At 44.8% G+C, this 25,078-nt stretch overlaps 1 protein-coding gene across 3 annotated transcripts; it reads left to right on the top strand.

Moving 5' to 3' along the window:
• The first annotated feature begins 2,785 nt into the window (after window positions 1-2,785).
• Window positions 2,786-24,794, top strand: Mettl13 (methyltransferase 13, eEF1A lysine and N-terminal methyltransferase). 3 transcript variants are annotated; one of them, XM_052200275.1, is made up of 9 exons: window positions 2,786-2,882; window positions 3,012-3,198; window positions 4,804-5,563; window positions 6,956-7,155; window positions 12,716-12,911; window positions 15,994-16,161; window positions 17,344-17,559; window positions 18,383-18,541; window positions 20,152-24,794. In XM_052200275.1, exons 2-9 carry the CDS (start codon window positions 3,046-3,048, stop codon window positions 20,424-20,426), a joined length of 2,127 nt encoding a protein of 708 aa, XP_052056235.1. In that variant the 5' UTR covers window positions 2,786-2,882; window positions 3,012-3,045; the 3' UTR covers window positions 20,427-24,794. The 3 variants fall into 3 exon arrangements, with proteins under 3 accessions (XP_052056235.1, XP_052056236.1, XP_052056234.1); XM_052200276.1 differs by having other exon boundaries at window positions 2,786-3,198; window positions 18,410-18,541; XM_052200274.1 differs by having other exon boundaries at window positions 2,786-3,198.
• Window positions 24,795-25,078: the final 284 nt, after the last annotated feature.

Raw genomic sequence — 25,078 nt, 5'->3', positions numbered from 1 at the left:
TTTTTTTATTGAATATTGTCTTCATTTACATTGCCAATGGTAAAACCTTTCCCGATTCCCTCCCCCCGACAAAGATCCCCAATCCCTCCTCCCACACCCTACTTCCACATATATGCCCCTCCACCGGACACACTCCCACCTCCCCCGCCTCGATTTCCCTTTGTTGGAACCTCTATTGAGCCTTTACCTAACCAAGGACCACTCCTTCCACTGATGCCCAACGAGGCATTCCTCTGCCACATTTTTGGCTGGAACCATGTGTATCCCTCAGTTGAAGGCTTAGTCCCTGGGAGTCCTGGGGCTTCTGGGTGTCCGAAATCATTGTTCTTCCCATGGGGGCTGTAAACCTCTTCGGCTCCTCCCCACCACTCTCCAGCTCCTCCATTGGGAACCCCACGCCCAGTCCAATGGTTGACAGCTAGCATCTGCCTCTGTATTTATAAGGCTCTGGCAGGGCCCCTCCGGAGACAACCATGGCATGCTCCTTTTGGTATACACTTTTTGTTGTCCATAGTAATGTCAGGGTTTGGTGACTGTTTATAGGATGAATCCACAGGTAGGGCAGTCTCTGGATGGCCTTTACTTCAGTCTCTGCTCCACACATTTTCTCCCTTATTGTTCCTGTGAGTATTTTGTTCCCTTTCTCAGAGGAACCAAAGCACCCTTACTAAGTTCTCCTGGGCATAGACTCAGAAGATGCTCCTACATGTAATAAGGACACATGCTCCACTATGTTCATAGCAGCCTTATTTATAACAGCCAGAAGCTGGACAGAACCCAGATGTCCTTCAACAGAGGAATGAATATAGAAACTGTGGTATATATACACAATGGAGTACTATTCAGCTATTAAAAACAAAGAATTCATGAAATTCTTAGGCAAATGGATGGAGCTAGAAAGTGTCATCCTGAGCAAGGTAACCCAGTCACAAAAGAACACACAGGGGGGTATGCTCGCTAATAAGCAGATGTTAGCCCAAAAACTCAAAATAAACAAGTTACAATGCAACCAGCACAGGAAGCTCAAGAAGAAGAAGGAGGTCCTGAGTTTTCAATTGCCTGCAACCACATGGTGGCTCATAACCATCTATAATGAGATCTGGTGCCCTCTTCTGGCTTGTAGGCATATATACAGGCAGAACACTAATAATAATAATAATAATAATAATTATTATTAATTTATTATTTTAAAAATACTGTATGCTTTATTTAGAGAGAAAGGTCATGGAGTTGAGGGGGGGTGAGCTGGGACAAGTTGGGAGAGGAGAAACCTGGATCAGATTATATCATATGAAACTTTTTCAATAACAAATTCAAGCCGGGCGGTGGTGGCACACGCCTGTAATTCCAGCACTCTTGAAGGCAGAGGCAAGTGGATTTCTGAGTTCTAGGCCAGACTAGTCTACAGAGTGAGTTCCAGGACACTCAGGGCTATACAGAGAAACCCTGTCTTGAAAATACCAAAATCCAAAAAACCAAAACCAAACCAAACCAAACCAAAACAAATTCAATAGATGATTCTGAAATGTGTAAAGATTTCTTTAAAACTTATGTCTATAACTGTTCAGTGTCTGTGCTAGCACTGTGTGTGTAGTCTGTGAGAAAGAAGCTCTCTCACAGAAAGTTGGAGCCATGTCCTCAAAGTCATTGACGTTGCATTGACTGATTTCAACGTCAATGATGTGTGGAGGTTGAAAGGTTGCAATTCCAGAGCCAAATTATCCTAGGATGTCTTCAGGCCCTTTAACAGTTAGTGTCCTCTGTACTTGGCAACTTGGAAGGTATGAATAGACCTAGTTTTTCCTGCTTAGTTTCAATTATCTTACAATATACTCACCAATGTATTTGCAAGTGTCCCATTTTACTGCTTTCTGTGTTGTTACTATAAAAAGTTCATGCAATTGCTATGTCATGGGAACATGGTATTTGAGAACCTAAATCTGTGTTCCCGGGCTATGATCACTCATATTTGGGCTCCATCTCTCTCACTCTTTCTTTTTTGGAGACAGGGTTTCTCTGCATAGCTCTGGCTGTCCTGGAACTCACTCTGTAGACCAGGCTGGCCTCGAACTCCGAAATCCGCCTGCCTCTGCCTCCCAAGTGCTGGGATTAAAGGCATGCATCACCACTGCACCATCTCTTATTCCTTTATCGTGAGAGCTATTTCTTTCATCGTTTTTTCAAAAGCAGCGCTTCACTAGGAACTTCCTTGGAATATTTTCATAAAATGAACATTTAAAAGGATGGCATTGTTCATCAGACACATAAAATTTGTCTTTACAACTGACATCAGAATGACAATTTAAGGAAGCCAGTGATAAAATGAGCATCTTCATAATAGTTACTCTGTTTTGAGGAGCGAGGGAAGGGGGAAAGGGAGGCACTTCTTAATTATCGTTTAAACCTTTCCTCCTGAAATTCACCGTTGTTACTGTATTGAAAGCAGAGCCCTGTATTTTGGAGCAGAAAAATCAGTCAAGCTATTTTCCTCTGAATTGAGCAAGAACGGTGGCAAAGTCCGGGGAGAAGAGATGAGCTCACATTTTCCTGAACAGGAGATTTCTATCTGAGACCTCCGCTCCTGCACAAGTCAGCTCCTATAGCCCGCGCGCCCTCTACTGGAGATAGAGCACAGCTCACAGAGGCTGCGCGTGTCTGCGCTCCCTGCTCCCGGAAGCCAGCCTCTTCCGCCCGGAGTTCGGCAGGAAGTCCCGCCCACTCTGAGCGCGTGGCGCTTACGCAAGCTCGCCTGACCAATCACAATACTTCTTACCCGGATATGGTTTCCGGGTTCTGAGTGTAGCTACCGGAGTGTTGGGCTGCTGCACGTGGGGCGCGGACTGAGGGTGCAAAAAAGGGGGCGACGCGTGGCAAGCTCAGTGGTACGTTCACGCGAATACTGCACAGGGCCGTTCGGTTGGGTTTTGAGTGCAGAACGAACCTATGGTGTCTGTAGTAGATAAACTTACCGCTGCTGCCTCCCGGTGCTTCCCGGGGTGAACTGTCTCCAGGAGCAGTCTAGAAGACGCAGCTCGCGGTGGGAACATGAATCTCTTACCTAAAAGCTCCAAGGAGTTTGGCTCTGCCGACTACTGGGAGAAGTTCTTCCAGCAGCGAGGAAAGAAAGCTTTCGAGTGGTATGGAACTTATCTGGAGCTGTGTGAGGTGCTGCACAAATACATCAAGCCCAAGGAGAAGGTAAGACGTGTGGCCAGGCGGCCCTCTGTGGGGACTGAAGATAGCAATCCTAAATTTAGGAGACACGCAGGCGCGGGGACCCCACTCAGATCCATAATTTTGGGATTCCGCCCAGCGTTTTGGCTAAACGACAACCTTAAAGATAGCCTTTTAAAGATTTTCAGTTAAAACTTCTTCCTTAACCCGTTTTGGAATGGTGACTTCCTAGGTAGACTGAAAGGGTGTTGTGCCACCGTGCACAAGTGTGGAGTGGGCAGCGTTGTGGGGCTTTATTGGTGTATATGTTTATTAAGTGACAGCTGCGTGCTCATCACATTTCAGGCATTGTGCTCGGCCCTCAAGCTACAGGAGCAGGAAGGCATAAACCGCACGCACTCAGAAAGCGATAAGTTCCAAATTAAATTCCAAGTTAGATAGGTGTGCATGAGTTGTAGCTGCGGTAGGGACGAAGACTTAAGGTCTGCTATGCACAGGCCTTTTATTCTCAACAAATCCAGGAGGGTAGTTTTGCACATATTTTTTTCAGGTGACTGTTGGGAGGTTACAAATGTAGTAGCTGGTCAAATGGAGATTTAAAAGCAGGTCCGTCTAGCTCCAGAGCTTATTACTTCCCACAGAACTGTGCTTTTTACCTCTAGAGATGGTGACAACAGAAGTTTTGGAAGATGAATGGGAGAATGTGCCACAGAAAGAGACAACAATTTGTATTTTAAGTTTGGCTTCAGAAAAGTAACTAGATAGCATGAGATGGAATCTGGAGTGGGAGCAGGTTCCAAATCCTCACAAACTGTAGTTTATTGTCTGGAAATAGGAAGTGTGAGTCGTTGGAAACAGTTCTGTCAGCCAGCCTTTTTACAGTTTTTAACAGTAAAAAACTAGGTTGCAACAGGTGTTTTGGATTTTGCAACTTCCTGCCGACGTCAAAGCAAAGAATTCCTTATTATTTAGATGTGTGCTTCCTGCCTGAGTTTTTGTGCATCATGTGCGTACAGGAGGTTGTGGAGGCCAGAAGAGGACCAAAGTCCCTGGAAATGGAGTTATATAGGCAATTGTGAGCTGGGTGCTGAGAACTGAACTTGGGTCCTCTGCAAGTGCAGTAGTTGCGCTAACCTACTGAACCATCTCCCACGCTGCACATTAAAGTTTTGAATAGCACACACCACACCAGCCTGTTCTCACATGACCCTTAGTGTGGCACAATACTGTTTGGATTTGTGAATTCCTCCCAGGGGTATCTAGCTTTTGATATTGTAAGAAGAGGTTATCATCTATAAGACTCACTTGAGAACCATGCAATCAAGTAACACAGACAAAAGACTGCAAAACAAAACAAAACAAAACCCAAAAAACAAAAACCCCACACTATTTTAAGAACATTTACAGTCTTGTTTTGGACTCCATGCATGGTTATGCTGGGCAGTGGGTTGTGCATACCTGCATTGCTAGTTGCAAGATGGTGCCTAGAGTTAACCGGAATGCTTCTTCCTCAGAGTAGTACTCTCTGTCTTTGGAGAATGAAATAACCAAAGTCTACTAGTCTTCAGTGCTTGAGGTATCTGAAGCAGATTTGGTCACTTTCATTTTGTCCATGTTTCTTCCCTCCAGGTGCTTGTGATCGGATGTGGCAACTCAGAGCTCAGTGAACAACTCTACGACGTGGGCTATCAGGACATCGTGAACATCGACATCAGCGAGGTTGTCATCAAGCAAATGAAAGAACGCAATGCCAGCCGACGGCCCCACATGAGCTTCTTGAAGATGGACATGACCCAGATGGAGTTTCCTGATGCCACGTTCCAGGTGGTGTTGGACAAGGGCACGCTGGACGCTGTCCTGACAGATGAGGAGGAGAAGACCCTGCGTCAGGTGGACAGGATGCTGGCTGAGGTCGGCCGTGTCCTGCAGGTGGGCGGGCGCTACCTCTGCATCTCCCTGGCTCAGGCTCACATCCTGAAGAGAGCCGTGGGTCACTTCTCTCGGGAGGGGTGGATGGTGAGGGTGCACCAGGTGGCCAGCAGCCAGGAGCAGGTGTCTGAAGCAGAGCCTCGGTTCTCCCTGCCTGTCTTTGCCTTCGTCATGACCAAGTTCAGGCCAGTCCCTGGCTCTGCCCTGCAGATCTTTGAGCTGTGTACTCAGGAGCAGGGCAAGCCTGTGCGGCTGGAGAGTGCCCATCAGCTGGCCGAGGCCGTGCGGGAGCGGCAACACTATGCCTGGCTGTGTAGTCAGCTGCGCCGCAAAACCGGGCTGGGGAGTGTGTCTCTGGACTTGTGCAGTGGGGACACGGGGGAGCCACGCTACACCCTGCACGTGGTGGACAACCCCACCGTGAAACCATCGCGGGACAATCATTTTGCCATTTTCATAAGTGAGTTGGGCTTGCTCCGCCTCTCCCACGGAAGGGCTGGCTTGCTGGGGCTGGGCTTGGGTACTGGTGATTGGGTATATCGTGCCTGTTTTTTATTTTAAGGTTAGATTAGCCAAGGTCTAATGAAGAGAGAATAATAGCTCATCTTAGACTTGAGCTTGTTCTTATAGCCCATTCTAAAGGTGTAATGAAGTTTGAGAATGGAGGTTGTAGGCAGGAGATAGTAAGTGTAAAGTTAGACCCGTTACACATTGCATAGCAAGGTTAGTTCCACGGTGGACTGGATAAAGGGAGGCTGGTCTGGTCTGGTCTGGTCTGTGCCAGCTGGGCTATCTTAGCTGAGTTCTAGCATGTGTACTGTTGGACTCCAGAAGGAAAGCCACTCTGCAGGATTCGGGAGGCAGGACGCGGTAGCAGACAGGATGGAGCTCTGCAGGCTCTTGGGGTCCAGGCCAGCTTTAGGTACTTCCTGGTGATTTGACCCAGCAAAGGTGACTGTTTCCTGTGTGCCTTAAATTTTCCCTATAAATGGAACTTTGACTCTCCTGCATAGTCGGGAAGTGTAAACTCTTAGAAATGATGCTGGCCGTGCGGTAAGTACTGTGTGAATGTCGGCGGTTGCCGTGTAAAGAACCGAAGGTAAAGAACCGAAGATACCAGCCAGCTGGAGGGATGAGAAGAGTGGGAGAAGTGAAGAAAATGTGAGCATTGTAGGTGAATGCAACGTGTGGTTATGTTGGAAACCTGCTTTCTTGAGAACTGAGCCCACCTTTCCAAGTATTTTGTATCCTGCCTCGCCTCAGTGAACAGGGGCACAGATAGGAGCGTGGCAGTGGGCCAGGCCGTCCGATTGGAGCTGAGCTTTGCATTCACCGGCAGTGTGAACTTAGACAAGTAGCTTGAGTTCTGTGCTTCTCTTTGCTCATTTCAAAGATGGAAATAATGCCACCGTCATTGTGGGCCATTTTAAGGATTCTATTATTTGTATTTGCAAACAGCTTGGAGTATTTGCAAACAGCTTGGAGTTAGGCCTGCCTGGAAAAACAGCACTATCTGGTGTGTGTGTGTGTGTGTGTGTGTGTGTGTGTGTGTGAGAGAGAGAGAGAGAGAGAGAGAGAGAGAGAGAGAGAGAGACAGAGAGTGCACATGCATGAGCATGTGTGAGCGCGCACTTTGCGTGTCTCCCTTCCCGTCAGACACACCCACACTTGTATCGCCCTTAGTCCCGCTTCGCCTTTGGTGGGCTGCTTTGCTTTGGGAGTTGCTAACCTGTCAGTGGGTCACAGGAGGGGAGCTGTCCTGAGCCGTGACTGGTTCTGCCACATGGACATACTGATTGTGAGCCTTGAACATTTCACCATCACTCCCTGTGACCAGTTTTGTCTATTCCAGTTCCCCAGGGTCGCGAGACTGAGTGGCTCTTTGGCATGGAGGAGGGCCGGAAGCAGCTGGCAGCCAGTGCGGGCTTCAGGAGGTTGGTCACAGTGGCTCTTCACCGAGGCCAGCAGTACGCTGGCATGGAAAGCATTCAGGCAGAGCTGTCGACCAGAGTCCTGGAGCTGGCTCCAGCCTGGATGCCTCCCCAGCAGCAGGTACCAGAGCCCTGACAGCAGCTGTCACTGGTTTCCGGAGTCCCACTGGCAGCTAGGAAGGCAGGAGGAGCGTTTGAAAGGCAGGGCCAGGGAGGGGCACAGATGAGAACAAAGTATGAAGATGGAGATGCATAAAGAAGCCTTGATGAGACCCGTTGCTTTGTGTGCTAGAATAATTAATCGAGAGGCTGGAGAGGTGGTTCTTTGGTTATGAGCACTGGCTGCTCTTCCAGAGGACCCGGGTTCAATTCCCAGCACCCACATGGCAGTTCACAACTGTTTATAACCCTAGTTCCAGGGAACCCAACACCTTCACACAGACATATGCCAGCAATCCACCAGTGCACATTAAATAATAATAAATTATTGTAAAAAGTTAAAGAAGAAAATTAGGACTAGAATCTGACCATAGTCTGGAGAGTCACTGGACTTGGAGAGTAAATGTCCCAGGCAGAGAGAGAAAGATGAGCCACTCGGTATTGAGGTTTGAGGTCTGTGATTTGGTTTTGGTTTTGTTTGGTTTGGTTTTGTGTACAGAGCCATATTGGGGCAGTCATGCACATGTTTTTTAATCTTCTAAATTAGAAATATGAATATCATTTATCTGTAATAACTAAGTCCTCTAGGATTAACACCATTACGTGGTAGAGGTAGAAATTGAGGACATCAAGAACAAATCTTTATAATTTGATGTGCACAAAATATAAAATTATTTTAAATACCTAAAGGACAGTCATTTAGAGAACATATCCTTTGTTCTTAGAATTTTAAATCACATTTGCATAAACTGTAGAAATTAAGAATTAGCAGTATTAAAAATGGACCAATTTTAAGCAATTATAAACCATGAGCTTATATATCAACTATTATTAAAAAGCTTGACTTTTAACATCTTAAAAATAGCTGCTATAGCACCCGATTCAGGTATCTGTGTTGAAGCAGGGAGAAACTTAAAGGAATAAACATGTGATCTGATAGTACAAATTATCTTTTGGATAACAATTATTAATTTTGCCTAAAAATGTTTGTCATGTAATAGATAATAAATTTGATTGCTACTTGAAGCAAGGAACACATGTTTCCTACCTTGAAAACAGAGGTTTAAGACCTTCTGTGGCAAGCTTAAAATGAGGTAAATATAAGATAAAGCCAATTAATATATCCTAACAACTTTTGAAAGCCATTTACCTAAAAATTCTAAAAGTCCATAGGAGCAAGGGCCTGTAACAAACATTCTATGAACATTATACACTGAAAATTTTAAGATCTTAACTTCTAGTATTGAAACAGAAACAAAACATTTTTTTTTTATCTGCCCTAGGATCCACCTTTAGTCCTTGGCAAGGACTAGATCTGAGCCTTTTATCTAAGACCAGACCCAAACCTGCAAGGACATTTTGAGGATTAAACAAAAGAAACCTGTAATTCCATGGTCAAAGGAACCTACTTGATATCAAATACATTTCCACTGAGATCTCCTTTTTAATCTTGGAGGGTTAAATTTTGCTCCTACCATTGTAGCCTATAAACTTGTGGAAAAGTGGCAATGGGCCTCTAAAACCCATAGCTGTATCACTCTCAAAATTATCTTAATTACAAAATGTTAACAATTATGAGCCTGCAAACTGAAAACTGCAGCCAATGACACACTGATTTTTATTGTAACTCAATGTTTTCTTGCAATATTAGAGCACAATTGCAATTTTGGAAGCAAATCCCAATTTTAAACAATCTATTTTCTTTAAAATCAATGGCAAACACATATTTACAGCACAAGGTTTGTCTGTCAGTTCTTATGTTCAAGTGTATGACAGTGTAACTTATTAAAGAGACAATATTTTAAATCTTAATCTTCATTAAGTCCAATCTCCAGGCCAAGATTCACATGAAACACCATGCCAATTTAGGAGCATCTTAAAGGCCTGTATTTCCTGGATTGCGTCATGCCACATGTTGTTTAAAAATGGCGACTACCCTAAACTACCAGCTTTAACCGTCATGCCACGTGTTGTTTAAAAATGGCGACTACCCTAAACTACCAGCTTTAACCGTCATGCCACATGTTGTTTAAAAATGGCGACTACCCTAAACTACCAGCTTTAACCGTCATGCCAAGTGTTGTTTAAAAATGGCGACTACCCTAAACTACCAGCTTTAACCTAACTTTTTGTTAATAACATTATACCTTTTAAATCATGTCCAGTGACTTAAGCCAATACTCTATAGTCAAGACATGCAAAATATACCTTTAAATCCAATTATAAACAAGAACAAAGCATGAGTTGCGTTAGGCCACGTGTAGCTAGTTAAGATGGCTCCAACACTGAATCACCAGTTTTAAACTAACCTTTTTTTTTTTTTTCATTCTTTTTTTTTTTATTTGATATAATTTATTTACATTTCAAATGATTTCCCCTTTTCTAGCGCCCCCCCCCCCACTCCCCGAAAGTCCCGTAAGCCCCCTTCTCTTCCCCTGTCCTCCCTCCCACCCCTTCCCAGTTCCTCGTTCTGGTTTTGCCAAATACTGTTTCACTGAGTCTTTCCAGAACCAGGGACCACTCCTGCTTTCTTCTTGTATCTCATTTGATGTGTGGATTATGTTTTGGGTATTCCAGTTTTCTAGGTTAATAACCACTTATTAGTGAGTGCATACCATGATTCACCTTTTGAGTCTGGGTTACCTCACTTAGTATGATGTTCTCTAGCTCCATCCATTTGCCTAAGAATTTCATGAATTCATTGTTTCTAATGGCTGAATAGTACTCCATGTGTAGATATACCACATTTTTTGTATCCACTCTTCTGTTGAGGGATACGGATGGCGTGAGGAACTTCGGATGGCGGAGAAGCATCTTAAAAAATGCTCAACTTCATTAGTCATTAGGGAAATGCAAATCAAAACAACCCTAAGATTTCATCTTACACCAGTCAGAATGGCTAAGATTAAAAATTCAGGAGACAGCAGGTGTTGGAGAGGGTGCGGAGAAAGAGGAACACTCCTCCACTGCTGGTGGGGTTGCAAATTGGTACAACCACTCTGGAAAGCAGTCTGGCGGTTCCTCCGAAAACTGGGCACCTCACTTCCAGAAGATCCTGCTATACCACTCCTGGGCATATACCCAGAGGATTCCCCACCATGTAATAAGGATACATGCTCTACTATGTTCATAACCTTTTCTTAATAACACTATACCTTTTACATAATAACCAATTAATTTATAACTCTTTAGTCAAGACATGTAAAGCCTTATACCATTAAAACCAATTAGAAACAAGTATAAAGCGACTACATGAATTTCACAAGCCAAACCAAAGTTTTCCCAAATCTTGAGGCTTCTGGGCTTTTAAAAGCGGCTTTTTCCCCAGCCATGCTTGCCTCTTGGGTGAGTGAGCTGCGCTGCTGCGGCGCGGCTTTAAATCAATCCCCACACAAACTGTGGCTGGCTCAAGAGGTTGCCAGCAGATGAAATCCTTACCAATTTTTCTTTTTAACATGAAACAGTCATTCACACAAAAACACAGAGAGGACATAAACATACACATAGACAAACAGTCGGTGCACCGGGACAAACACGGAAAGATACACAGAAAGTTAAGCGCGCTTGTTAAGCAATTGCATCCATTTTCCTCTTTAAACAGCTCTTAGAGGCTGTGGACATATGCCTATTTTTAAAACCCCTTTTTTTTTCGCCGAAATCAGCTCTTACAAGCTTTGGGCAAATGCCTACCAAATTCCTTCCCCATATTTCCCTATCTTTTCAACCCAAGCGGCCACTGTGCCGGGTCAACACAGTTTGCTTGAAAAACCCGTATCCCTCTGCACTCACAACAATAGAAAAATTTTTCCACTAGCGCTAGTTTTTGACCTCTATGTTGCTTACCGTGCGGATACCATTCCTTATCACCTTTTCTGCGAAGCTTCGCTTGATAGGGTTACCTCAGGAAATTCTCCCGTACCAGGTTGTCCCACGTTATGGCGCCAATATGTAGGGTTCCATAGCTGCCTGCAGCTATTACGAAGTGGGTTTCTGGAACAGAAGCTGAGGAATAAATAGGGAAGAGGGGCGAAAAGAAGTATGGCTAAGACAATATTCACTGATCAAAGCCAGAAACTTTAATGGCGCCAGACCTTTTAACAGTTTGGGCAAACCCTTCCCCCCAGACTCCAGGCTGAGTTCCGGTGGAAGTTGTCTAGCTTCTCTTGGAGGTCCTCGTCTTGACTGCTCCGGCAGCTGGGTGGGTCACCTGCTTAATTCAGGAATTCCTAGACTTGGAGGAACAATGAATTTAACCTTTAATTAGAGCACTCGGCACTAGGTGGAGCAGGATCCTGGCTATATGGGAGAAGTTAACCTTGACCAAAGTCAAACTCTGACCATGTGCATGACTGCCCCAATATGGCTCTGTACATTTTTCAAAAAAAGAGATTTATTTATGTATTTTATATATGAGGTTGGGCCTGTGGTTACATTTTTTTACAAAAAGATTTATTAATGTATTTTCTGTATATGGTCTTTCCTCTGTGTATATGTCTGCATCCCAGAAGAGAGCATTGGCTCCCATGGGACTGCAGCAGTAGACAGTTGCGAGCTGCCATCATGTGGGTACTGGGAACTGAGCCCAGGATTTCTAGAAGAGCAGCCTGTGCTCTTAACCACTGGGGCATCTTTCCAGCCCCTCCCCGCCACATTTGAAATGGACTTTCCTGGTTGATTTGTGTCTCAGAAGTATCATGTGAGGATCTAAAAGAGAGAAACCAACCAGCTCACTTCAGGATGTTAGCCTTGCTGGAAAGGGAACAGTTATAGTAGGAAGTGACTTCACCAGTTGACATTTGTCACCATAAGAAATCGACAGGTCTGTTGTAGGAGCTGGACTCTAGGAAAGCCAGGGCTCTGGAGGGTCAGCACGATAGCGATGGGTCTACCTGGGTTCCTAGCTTGTGCTCCTGCACACTGGGCTTACCTGGGCTGACCAGGACTCAGATTTTTTTTTGTCGGACTCTGGGATTGTTATCGCTTAGAGAGGTTCATCTCACAAAGGCCTAGGTTCTCTGGAGAGCTTCTCTCGTCACTACGTCTGCAAGGGCAGGAATTACTGATGGAAAATATGCGATAAGGTCCTTCAGAGACAGAAGTAAGGATGGGAGGGAGCAAGTTGAGGGGCTGTACTCCTCTCCTGGGACGTGTACAAACAGGCCAAAGATGACACTGAGCGGGGAGGAGCGGTCGTGGTTTCCCTGGGCTTTGGTTATTTCTGTTCTTGTCCAGATTCCTTCTCACACAGCACAGCTCCTTCCCGGTGGCTCTCTCACTCATTATTGTCCTGGGCTGTAGGGAATCCAGGTGTGGCTCTCTAGTGGTTGGGGGATCTCTGTTCACCTCAGTTTCTAAAGTGGAGCAAGCCTCTCGAGCTCTCTCAGAAGACGAAGGCCCAGGAAGTCAGCTGTGCTGTCCTTGGCCTGGAGAAGTCCCTATGCTCATACCAAATCAGAGTGGATAACATCACATGCTTGTTAATTGAGCTGATGTTTTTGCCGCATCTCTGTCTCCTCCTTTAGGTGCCCTTCCTGTCTGTGGGCGGGGACATCGGGGTCCGGACTGTTCAGCACCAAGACCACAGTGCCTTGAGTGGTGACTATGTCATTGAGGATGTGCAAGGGGAAGACAAGCGCTACTTTCGGCGACTCATCTTCCTCAGCAACAGGAACGTGGTGCAGTCAGAAGCCAGGCTGCTGAAGGATGTGTCTCACAGAGGTGAGGCATCACAGGTGTGGTCGTGGAAGCCAGCTGGAGGGGATTGGCCTCTTGATTTAGAGTGTTCAGATGACTCAGCCAAGATGGAGGACAGACCTGGCTCTGTGACTGGAGGCTCAGGGCTCCTTGGGCTCTCCTTTCTCACCATCTGGGCAGGGTATTTGGAGATAGGCGAATAGAGGTGCTTGTTCACGTCCTGAGCAACGCCGAGCTCTGAAGCGATAGTGAGTAGGGCGGTGAAGCTGACCGAACGGGATAATGGCTTTAGTGCCTCCCTCAGGTTAGAGGGCTCTGTTCATAAGCTGCTCCGCACACATCCCCATCTGCCCTGTAAGATGACCCACACACATGAGGGTCGTGGGAAGCCCTGCCCGCATCCATAGTGTGCCCTCACCTGGCTGCTTCCAAGGGATTCTGAGTGGGTGCCTTAGCTGCCGTCTAGCCCAGCGCCGCTCAGTGATATGAAATATCACTGAGCATATGGAATATGGTTGCTGTGATGTGTATTTTATTTTTAAGATGGTGGTACTCTTTAGGTTGTTCTTAAACTTTCAGCAGTCCTGCCTGTGTCTCCTAAGCTGGGATTATAGGCATGAGCCACCACACTGGCTTGAATTTGAATTCATTTATATTTTAATGAATGTGGCCACAGCTGTCTAATGTTTACAGTGTTGGCCAGTGAGATCCAGACCTCCCTCAGGAGCGCTCATTTTCTTTTTTTATGGTTTATTTTATTTTTAAGTAAAAAAAAAAAAAAGAGTGTCCACACATGTGCACACTTGCATGCATGTGATATAGGTACTTGTAGAGGTCCAAAGAAAGCATTAGATCTTCTGGAGCTAGAGTTAACAGGCAGCTGTGAGCTGTCTGGTATGGGTGCTGGGACCTGAACCCTGTTCCTTTATAAGGACAACCCAGTGTAGTTAACCTCTGAGGGTCACTCTTAAGATGTTACATAGATGTTTCACCAATGAAGAAATCACTAGTTTGTGGTACCTACCACTGTTCCCTGCCTATGTCTATTTGTATTATCGTTACCTCTCTGTCTGTCTGTCTGCCTGCCTGCCTGCCTACCTTATCTGTCTAGTGACAGTATAAAATCATGTATTTAGAGTAAACTAAGGCTGGACTTGGTGGTGTATTGCATTAATCCCAGTGCTCAGAAGGCCGGCTTGGCCTACAAAGCAGTTTCCAGGCTGGACAGGACTACAGAATGAGCTTTGTCTTAAAAAACTGCTTCAGACTGAACGGTAACTGTTTCTGTCCTCCTCTCAAGTATTACTTCAGTTTGGTCACAGAAATCAGAAATGGGACGCCTTGATTCCCAGTCACTGCTGTTACTTGGCCGAGCTATCCCCTCAGCAAGGCTGGAAGAAGTCAGAGAATTTAGACTCCTGAGGCCATGGATTGACCCTTGTCCAGTACCATTAGAATGATTTGTCTTTAGAGCATTTTCCATGCTGTGGGCTCCCTCCTCTCATTTGGTAATTCTGGCTGCAGCTTATGATAATCTTGTCCTGTACCTCAGTCAGATTGCTGAAGAAAAAAAATTTGTTCTTTTCAGTTTGAGTTTCATATTTTTTCACTTTGTCAAGTTTTTGAGATTTTTTTTTGTTTTGTTTTCGTGTTTTTATTTGTTTTTGTTTTTTGAGGCTGGCTTTCTTCTATGTAGCCCTGGCTTTCCTGAAACTCACTATGTAGATCAGGCTGGCCTTGAACTCAGATCCTTCTGCCTCCATCTCCTGAGTGTTGGAATTAAAGGCATGTACCACCACTACCTGGCATTGTCACACATCACACCCCACACATGAACAGTGGGAGACTTCAACATAGCACTCTCACCAATGGGCAGATCATTGAGAGAGAAACTAAACAGAGAAGTAATAAAAGTAACAGTTATAGCTCACATGGACCAACAGATACCTATAGAAACACAAAAGAATATACCTTCTTCTCATCACCTCATGGAACTTCTCCAAAGGTGTCCATATAATAGGTCACAAAGCAAGCCTCAACAGATACAAGAAGATTGAAATAGCCTCCTGTATCTTATCAGATCACCATGGATTAAAGCTGGACTTCAACAACAACACAAAGCCTACATATTAATGGAAACTGAACAACTCTCTACTCTGTGGTCAGGAAAGAAATAAAGAAATTAAAGCCTTTGTAGAATTGAATGAAAATGAAGGCACAACATGCCCAAACTTACGGGACACTGAAAGCAGTGCTAAGAGGAAAGTTAATAACACATTGAGTGCCCTCATAAAGAAATTGGAGAGATCTCATACTAATGAATTAAAAGTACATCTGAAAGCTCTAGGAAAAAAAGTGAACACACCTGAGAGAAGTAGGCGGGAGGAAATAATCAAACCCAGGGTTGAAATCAATCAATTGGCAACAGAGAGAACAATACAAAGAATCAAGAAGAACTGGTTCTTTGAGAAAATCATCAAGATAGACAAACCCTTAATGATTCCTTTTCGATGGGATGGTGTAGTGTGATGTCTAGGAGATAGAAAGGTGATTGACACAGGAGACAAATGTCTTACCTGTACCACCTAATAACTGGGTACTCTATTGAATACTGGAGATTCTCATTTTCTTCACAGGCAAAGAAGTGGAAGCAGTTATGAGAGGCACTAAGAGTAAAAAAGTGCTTTTGAGTAATTGGTGTAGAGGACGTAGTATTGACTTTCCATTTCTGTAAAAGAATAATGAGCCAACTTCCCTCCTGTCACTGGTCTTGCAGCCTCAGAGGGAAGTCCTTTAATTAGTTATTCCAGGTTTTGAATGTGCCTTCCCTGTGTACCTTTTCTGGCCACTTGGTATGCAATGGTGTATAGTGAAGGTTAAAACAGCTGTGCCTTTGTGGGTCTGATTTGTAGAACTTGCCAGTTTCCATGATAAATATTTCCTCAGTACCCAAGTTCAGGCGGTCTGTATGAAGTCAACCAATCTGCTTACTTTAGAATTGGCTCTTTCAGTCTGTTTAAAGCTATCCCCTGTTGCTAGTATCCCTTGATTTCCAAGGACTGGCCTTAAAAGCATGGGACTTCAGTAATGTAACTCTTTTGTTTAGCCCAGAAGAAACGAAAAAAGGACAAGAAGAAACAGCGACCCGCTGATATTTCTGAGGACTTCCCGTCTGCCCCAGGGCAGTCCATTGATAAGAGTTACCTGTGTTGTGAACACCATAAAGCCATGATTGCTGGCCTTGCCCTGCTGAGAAACCCAGAGCTGCTGTTAGGTAAGACACTACTGCCTTCCACAGTCAGAGCATGTAAGCCTGCGGAAGTGAGTGTGTGGCTGTGTAGCTTAGGCAGTCACTACAGACTGACAGGCGCCATAGGTTCCTACCCTCCCTCCCTCATCTCAGCCACGGTCCCCGTAAATGAGCTTGAAGGTAACTTACCTCAAATAGCTTGCCATCTTGAAATAGCTGCCCATGTTGGGGTATAAGTTTTGTTTTTTCTGGTTATTTTGCTTTAAAATAAAAGTATAAAATATATTCAGTAAGGTATGTGAAACTTACAGATTTTAAGTTATCCATAAAATTTTAAGTTATTTGTAAATTTTCACATGTGTATATAATCATGTTAACTAGATGGTACATTTATCTCCTCTCATTTCCAATGGCATTAGGTAATATATGGGTTTTTGATAATGTCTTATTTGAGCACAAAATTAATTCTTTTTTGTTGTTGTTGTTGTTGTTTGTTTTGAGACAAGGTTTCTCTCTGTGACCTGTTCCACAGAGTGTAACTCATTGTGTTCCAGGACAAAATATAAATTTTAATTATGGTTAAAATGATAACTTTATCATTAATAAGAAGTTTGGTGCGTTCACTCACAGGTGTTTTCACCTGAACTCCCTAACTGCCTTATTTAATCTTAGGGTCTAGTCCGTTTTAGTGGCTTGTTTGCTTTCTTTAGTACTCTTGTACTGTGGTTCTCTGTGCTTAGGACTTGGATTGGGTGTTTATTTTCTGTGCTTTAAAGAACTTGAGTGGATTGATTTTACTTTGTCGGGGTGTCTGAGAAGGTAGTTACGGCCCTTTGAGTTAAGATCTGGGTGATGTGGCATTCCTAGTGCTTTATGGCTGTGCATACGATTGCACCTCATTTTCTAGGATGGGAGTATATCCAGTAACTCTCAAGGAACTCTTGGTACTGTGTCAGCCAATTACATTGGGGTTTGTAAGGGACCACAACATAGCACATGCTTCATTGTTCTGATCTGGTCAAAATGAGGCCAGGGTAGAAAGGTCAAATGTCCGGAGACTTCTCAGTGTCTAGGATGAGACAGGGAGACTAGATCCTTATATTTATCACTAGGCTAAACAACAATCTTAACTCCCTTTTCTGTTCTCCCTGAACAGAACTTTTCTGTAACCAGATGACAAAATGAAATTCTCTTCTTTTATTACAGAGACTCCACTGGCACTGTTGGTGGTGGGCCTGGGTGGGGGTAGCCTCCCCCTCTTCATTCATGATCATTTCCCGAAGTCCCGTATTGATGCTGTTGAGATTGACCCCTCCATGTTGGAAGTGGCCACACAGTGGTTTGGCTTCTCCCAGAGCGACCGGATGAAGGTTCACATTGCAGATGGCCTTGACTTCATTACCAGCCTGGCAGGAGGAGAAGGTACTGCCGAGAGCATCTGGAGGAATATAGGCTGTGGGACCGCAGTCCAGGGTAAAACTGCATTTGCACAAATCAGTGACTTCTAGACTCAGGGGCATTTGGTAAGGTCTGCCAAGATTGTTTTGGTTGTCACAGATTGGAGGGGAGGTTACTGCCACTTTAGACAAAATGTCAGGTGTGTGAGGTTGTGAAATACTATTGCAGTGTTTCTTACTGTGTATCTTAGACCTAGGATGAAATATACATTACTTTTCTGTAAAGTGCTGGATTTCATTGGTCTTGCTCCTTCTACAGCTTCATTTATAGGCTCCTATGATGCTCTTACAGTTACTGTGTGCTTGGTCAGCCCTTAGAGGCCTAGCCGGCTGCTTTGGCTAGGTGGCTGGGTCTCAGTTTTGATTATACTTTGAGATTTACCTAGTGAGCTGGCAGAAAGTACCACAGGCTTCTCAGCTCCTCTCATATCTTCTTGCACCACCCTGGGGTTTTGACATGACTGGGTATGCAGCCCACGTTCTCCAACTATGTTGAAACTTGTAGAAACTTCCAGGGTGATACGAATTTCTTCCAGCATTAAAACCCACAAGCATAGCTTATATCATTCGTGTTGGAATGAGCCTGTTGATATCTGTCTTTGAAACACATTTCTAGATTCAGAGGAACGCTCATCTCTACTGTAGGATAGTTTGAACTTTGATGAGAAAGACTGGTCTAAGCCATGACATTCACGTCTTCAGTAGGTAGAGTACTCACGTCATCTTTTAGACTTAATCTCTCAGAGCAGGGTATAGAAACGTAAATGATGTCATCTTATCCTTCCAAGCCAAGGACTCACTGTCGTCTTTCCCAGCACGCCCTCTCTATGATGTGATAATGTTTGATGTGGACAGCAAGGATCCAACGCTCGGGATGAGCTGTCCTCCCCCAGCATTTGTGGACCAGCTCTTCCTGCAGAAGGTCAAAAGCATCCTGTCTGATGAAGGTAAGGAACACTTGACATTGGGAGGGTAAGAAGGAACGGTCCTTTGAAAACATTATTTGGGCTGGAGTGTAGAGTTAAAAGCATCAGTTGCTGTCACAGAGGACTCAGGTTCTTGCCACCCACATCAACTGCTTCTCATTCCAGCTGCAAGGAATTGAGGCCCTCTTCCGGACTCCAGGTGTCTGCACTAACAACATGCACTTTCCTCACATACACATAATTAAAAAAATAAAACATGAATTATTCTTTAATAAAAACTGCATTTAAATGTATGGTTTGCTTAGTTTTCCCAAACTGACTATCTGCCAGCACCAAACGTTTCCAGATTCTGGGAGTCTACCTCCTTATCTCCTCAGTAATTCTTCCTCTATAAAGGGCTAGCCTTTAATGGTCATCATAACTTAGTTTATGTCCTTGATATAGAGTCATATGTATTAAAAGCATCTGCTCCTTGTCACTCATCTTGTGAGAGTCAACCATTGTGCTGAGTTTATATTGTCCGTTTTTTTACTGCTACTGCGATCATGTGACTGCTAGCATTCATTCGTCCAGCACCCCTGGGGGTGATAGCAGTAGCATTCCCAGTGATAGTCTAGAATGTGCTACTTGCTAACTGCTTGCAGGGTCTTCGGTAGCTACAGGGCTGGAGCTGCGCCGGCCTCATGAGGATGGTCAGCTTTTGTAGACTGCTGACCAGTTCACATGGTGATCAGAGTAGGTCACGTGGAAGCAGCTTGGTGACTCACTCCCACTCGGATGCTCTCCAGATACCCTGGAGTTGGCTTTGTGTTACTTAGTATTCACAGGAGCCCACTTTCAGATGAGGGAGCTTAGGTTGAGTGACTTGAAAGGTGACAGAAGTGGAGTTCCAGTTCTTTGTCACTTGAAACCTCTGTTCTCAACCCCCTAGGTATTTGACATTTCTAAAGGCCTCTGGTCTTGGGCAGTAGTGGCTCACGCTTTTAATCCCAGCACTTGGGAGGCAGAGGCAGGCAGATTTCTGAGTTCCTGGCCAGCCCGGTCTACAGAGTGAGTTCCAGGACAGCCAGGCCTACACAGAGAAACCCTGTCTCGAAAAAATAAAATAGAATAGAATAGAATAGAATAGACTAGAATAGCCTCTGGTATACTGGGTTGATTAGAACTTTGATTGCCAGAAGTCAGGATAACCTTGGCTTTCTCTAGTAAATATTCTTGTGGTGTGTGTGCCAAGAATGTAGCATCCTTGTGGAATTGATAAATTTATCTTTTATGGAAGGTATTAATTACTTTTTTATGAAAAGATTATTTAGTTCTTTCTCTAGTAAATATTCTTGTGGTGTGTGTGCCAAGAATGTAGCATCCTTGTGGAATTGATAAATTTATCTTTTATGGAAGGTATTAATTACTTTAAAAGATTATTTAGGCACAGAGAATATTAAAATATGGGAATACTGTGGAAAACATCAAAAAATAAGGCTGAAGTTTTCTTACACATGCTTCTGTGTGCTGTGTCTCTATAAGATCTACTGGCTTTCTTCATCCACCCGCCTCCCTGTTACAGGACTTTGTATTCTCCTTGTTGCATGTCTCTGGGTCTGCTCAGTCTCCTCTTCCTTCCTGCTCTACAGGTATCTTCATCCTTAACCTTGTGTGTCGGGACCTGGGGTTAAAGGACTCGGTGCTGGCCGACCTCAAGGCGGCCTTCCCGCTCCTCTATGTCCGGCGGATTGAAGGGGAAGTGAATGAGATCCTGTTTTGTCAGCTGCATCCAGAACAGAAACTTGCTACACCAGAGCTCCTGGAGATGGCCCAGGCTTTGGAGCGGACGCTGAGGAGGCCTGGGCAGGGCTGGGATGACACCTATGTTCTGTCAGATATGCTGAAGACTGTGAAGATTGTGTGAGCCCCGGGGCCAGGCAGCTCTCAGCTTTCTGTCCAGACTGAGTTGAACTCCTGGGCTGCTGGAAGCTAAAGAATGGTGCACAGTCCTTTTAGACCTCATGGTTTCCTTGTCATAGTCAGCTCCATGCTGCCCACCTTTTGGGATGGGCGGCAGCACCTGGGGTGATTATGAAAGCCAGGTGTGGTAGCTCAGGCCTTTAATCTCAGCACTTGAGAGGCAGCTGGATCTCTGTAAGTACAAGGCCAGTCTGGTCTACAGAGTGAGTTCAGGACATTCAAGGTTACACAGAGAACAAACAAAACAAAACAAGTCTGATTGTGGAAGAAGAGTAGGTTTGGTCACCTCTGCTTCTGGAAGCTGAGGGAAGACCAAGGACAAGTTAACAGTCGAGCATTGAGGTATCGTGGGTATTTAACATCTTCCCAAAGCTCCTGTGTTGAAAGCTGTCTCAGCCCCTGTGGCTCCTTTGGAAGATGGTAGAACTTTTAGGGAGGGACTTTGTAGAAGGAAATTGGGTCACTGGTGTGCCCTTGAAGGGGCCGATGGGACACTGGCCTTCTGCTTGGCCTCTTGGCTGCTGTCAAGTGAAGAACTCATCCCTCCCCTCATAGCGTCCCCGTCACGACGCACTGCTTTACCCAGGCACGGGCCAGTGAATGGGTGTGCTCACAGGTAGCCTGGAACCTCCACACTAAGCCAAATAAACTTTCTTCCTTGAAAGTTGGTTTCTCTCAGGTATTTTTATAGTAACTGAAAACTTAGAGGCAGTTTTCAGCTTCATTTCCTACACAACAGAAATTTGTACCACTGAGGACCAGTGTGCTCCCCAGCTGCTGGTCTGGGACTCAATCCTTCATCTGAGTCCTTGGACACGCACTGGCTTTTGCAAAGGTTTTATGTACCCAGAGTCACTTCTATGTCCCATCTTTCCCACTAAAGAATGGTTTGCTGCTGGGCATGGTGGCACACACCTTTAGTCCCAGGGTTTGGGAGGCAGAGGCAGGTGGATCTCCATGAGTTTGAGGCCAGCCTGGTCTACAGAGTGAGTGGCAGGATAGCCAGGGCACAGAGAAACTTTTGTCTCAACAAACAAAACATAATGTCAGGCAAATGACTCCATATGCAAGTTTAAAAAAAATTGATTATATACACATATAATGTTCTTTGATTATATTTCCCCAGCCATTTTTCTCTCAACAAATGCCCTTTTCCTACCAAAACTTTCCTTTTTGGGGGGGCGGGGGGGCGTAGGCCATTGCTACAGCATTATGGAGTATTATTTCCATCCCAATCCCACAAACATTAACTGTAGTTTTTGGGGAGTGGGTGGGTCCTTATGAGCCCTATGTGCCTAACAAATTGTGAAGTGATTTAGGCGTAAAATAAATGCTAAGGGAAACACGTAGGCAAACCAGAGAGACACCATGCAATGGGCCCTGTGGTTCTTGGAGCCCTGTAGATTCTCAGAAAGGTATCTCTAGTGTGCCTAGGTTTTTATGATGAGTCCTGTAATTGAGAAATCCAAAAAATGGACCTCACTGGCTAAAACTGAGTTGTTAACAGTTGCTGCAAACAGCAGTGCTGGAGATGGAAGAGCGGAGAGCCTCATTCTGGTGAGCGCCTGATTCGTTTTCTTACATTTCCTAGCTTCTACAAGTCGACTGAATTACAGGACTGCGTCGTAATGTTTGAGTTAATCTAAAACTCAAGTAGCATAACTTTGAGTAGCTTGTCACAAGCAGCCCTAGGAAGCTAATCTGGGCTGCTTTAAAGGTCACTAAAGTTGAAGGCTGCTCTGATTGGACACACTCTGGGAACCAGGAACAAGTTGCCATCAGTGGTCAGCATTTTTACTGGCTGGTTTTATGTCAACTTGACATAAACTAAGAGTCATCAGAAAGGAGCCTTTGTGGAGGAAATGCCTCAATGAAATTCAGCTGGAAAGCATTTTCTTTATTAGTGATCAATAGGGAAGGGCCCAGCCCATGGCAGGTGGTGCCATCCCTAGGCTGGTTGTCCTGGGTTTTGTAAGAAAGCTGAACAAGCCATTTCAAGCAAGCCAGTAAACCACGCCCCTCCATGTTAGCTCCTGCCTCCAGGTTCCTGCCCTGTTTGAGTTCCTATCCTGACTTCCATTGGTGATGAACAGCAATGTGGAAGTGTAAGCTGAGTAAACCCTTTCCTCCCCAACTTGCTTTTTTTGTGGTGCTTTGTCACAGCAGTAGGAAATGTAACTAAGAGAAGTTGGTGTTGTCTGACACAGACTTGACCATGTTTTGGGGAGGACTTAACTTTGGGCTAGCAAAGCCCTTGAATGTTGAGATCTCAATGGGATGTTCTTTTAGGTGCTTGGAAGATAAGACTATTGAGAACTGGGTCTGGAGAGATGGCCCTGTGGTTAAGAGTTCTGTCTGTTCTTCCAGAGGTTTCTGAGTTCTCAGCAACCACATGGTGGCCCACAACCATCTACAACACGGTCTGGTGCCCTCTTCAGGCTTGTAGGTGTACATGCAGCTAGAGCACTCAAACATTAAATAAATATTTTTTTAAAAAAGCCTCTGTGGACTGTGAAAAAGGCCTGGCTTGTGAAGTTGCAGAGGGAACTTTAAAGACTCTCTTAGGGCCATTTGCTAATTTGGATTGAGATTCTGTCATGCAGGTCAGCTGGAGCTGAAGAGTCAACACAGTTAACGAGAATAGCACCATTGAAGTGAAACCTTTGCATTACCAGGACAATTGATACTGATCAGATGGAGCTGAGAAATTATCAGTGATTAAGAAGAGACCAGAATCACAGAGGTGAACTCTGGGAAGTGTTCTCGGAGTACAGAGAAGCTGTGTTCCAGAAGCAGCCAAGGTTGTATCTCACATTTGCAGCCAGACTTGGTAATGTATAAGAGTTATCCAGGTAGTACTGGTTTTGAAGGCATGAAGGGAGTCATGGAGAGCAGCTGAGACTTGGCACTGTGAGAGGCTATTGGTGAAGGTGCAGCCTCAGTGGCACTTGAAGGCCCAGGACTGAAGGGGTCATACAAAGAAGTTGAGGCTTGGCACCATGAAGAGAGCCTATGAGAGGCTATTGGTGAAAGTGCAGGGCAGTTGCAGCAGAAGACCCCAGTGCTTTGGACATGCTAGTACCATGGGATGACCACCAAGAACAGCAGCAGCAGTGGAGTGAAGCCAGCTAGAGCCTAGAAGACAAAGTGTGTGTTACAAAGGGCAGAGCTGGAGAAGTGACCCAAGCCCTTTGGAGGAGTCCAGAAGATCCCGGAGTGGATCCCACACTATGGATAGTTGGAGTTTGGTTTTGCTCTGATTTGACTGTGACCGCACCCTGATTTTTCCTCTTGAAGTAAGAAAGTAATTGATTTATTTCTTTTATTTTACTGGGGAGACTTTGAATTTTAAAAGAAATCTGCTATTTTAAAGGGACTGACATGTTAATGTGCTTGAATTTGTAAAGACTGAGGGACAAGAAAAGTTATTTGTGTTTTTAATGTGAGATCTTGGGGCTGAATGAGAAAGGAAGGGTTGTGGCTTAATAGTGTTTGTGTGTCAAGTTGACAAGGGGTCAGTTGTACTGGCTGGTTTTATGTGTCAACTTGACACAAGCTTAGCGTCATTGGAGAGAAAAGAGCCTTTGTTGAGGACATGCCTCCATGAAATCCAGCTGTGAGGCATTTTCTCAATTAGTGATCAATGTGGGAGGACCCAGCCTATTGTGGGTGGCCATCCCTGGGCTGGTAGTTCTGAAATCTATAATGAAGTAGGTTGATCAAGAGCAAGCCAGTAAGCAACACTGGTTCATGGCCGCTGCAGCACCTCTTGCTTCCGGGTTCCTTTCCTGTTTGGATTCATGTCCTGACTTCTTTTGATGATGATCAGCAATGTGGAGGTGTAGTCTAAATCAAACCTTTCCTCCCAAAGTTGCTTTTTGGTCATGGTGTTTTGTTGCAGCAATAGAAACTCTAACTGAGACAGCAGCTTAACTAGCTCTAAAAGACAAGTTCAACTTTCACTTGGTAATTGAATGTTCTTGTCTTGCCACATGCTAGCCTCCCTCTCAATTCTTTGCCTGAAGTAAATGTCCTTTGAGTTAACTGAGGACACGAGCTTGCCACAGAGGGTGATTTCCTCTGTGGAGCAAGCAGCTTCCTGTCCCACCATGACAGAACAGTGAGAGCACGGGGTCTACTTACTGGAGCTCCAGGCTTCTAGTAAACCACTATCAGTTCAATTTCTCTCTTGCTTGTGGCTTGTCTTGCTGATGGGTTCCTATAGATTTGTTAAATCATCAATAAGAAATAGGATCTGTAAATTGAGTTTCCTTTTTTGATGTTCCCTAGGGATTTTTTTTTTTTTTTGAAAGGCTATCCCTTGCCATTATGATAAGGATATGTAAAGGAAAGACATCAGCTCCTGTGCAGACAGTGGAGCAACTGATAATTTACATGGATAGGCCCTGGAACCAGGTGGTCATGAGGTAGTATAGAAAATGGCTAGATCCTTTCCTGGGTGTCTCTTAGAGACTTACTAGGACAGGCAGAAAAAGACCCAGTCTCAAGAAAAGCTGCCTCCTTAGAGTGACCATTGGTCCTTGCCTTCTCCTGTCCCCAACTCCTGGCTTAGCTGGTTCCCAAGCTTCCCAGTAG

Source organism: Apodemus sylvaticus, chromosome 12, assembly GCF_947179515.1.
Source record: "Apodemus sylvaticus chromosome 12, mApoSyl1.1, whole genome shotgun sequence".
Lineage (NCBI taxonomy): Eukaryota > Metazoa > Chordata > Mammalia > Rodentia > Muridae > Apodemus > Apodemus sylvaticus.
This window is presented reverse-complemented; position numbering and strand designations above follow the sequence as displayed.

Excerpts from the sequence above, each read along its gene's own strand:
- Mettl13 (XM_052200275.1), top strand. The coding sequence starts at position 3,046 with ATGAATCTCTTACCTAAAAGCTCCAAGGAGTTTGGCTCTGCCGACTAC. Across the intron at positions 5,564-6,955 it reads TCATTTTGCCATTTTCATAA|TTCCCCAGGGTCGCGAGACT; the intron begins GTGAGTTGGGCT and ends TGTCTATTCCAG. Across the intron at positions 16,162-17,343 it reads AAACCCAGAGCTGCTGTTAG|AGACTCCACTGGCACTGTTG; the intron begins GTAAGACACTAC and ends CTTTTATTACAG.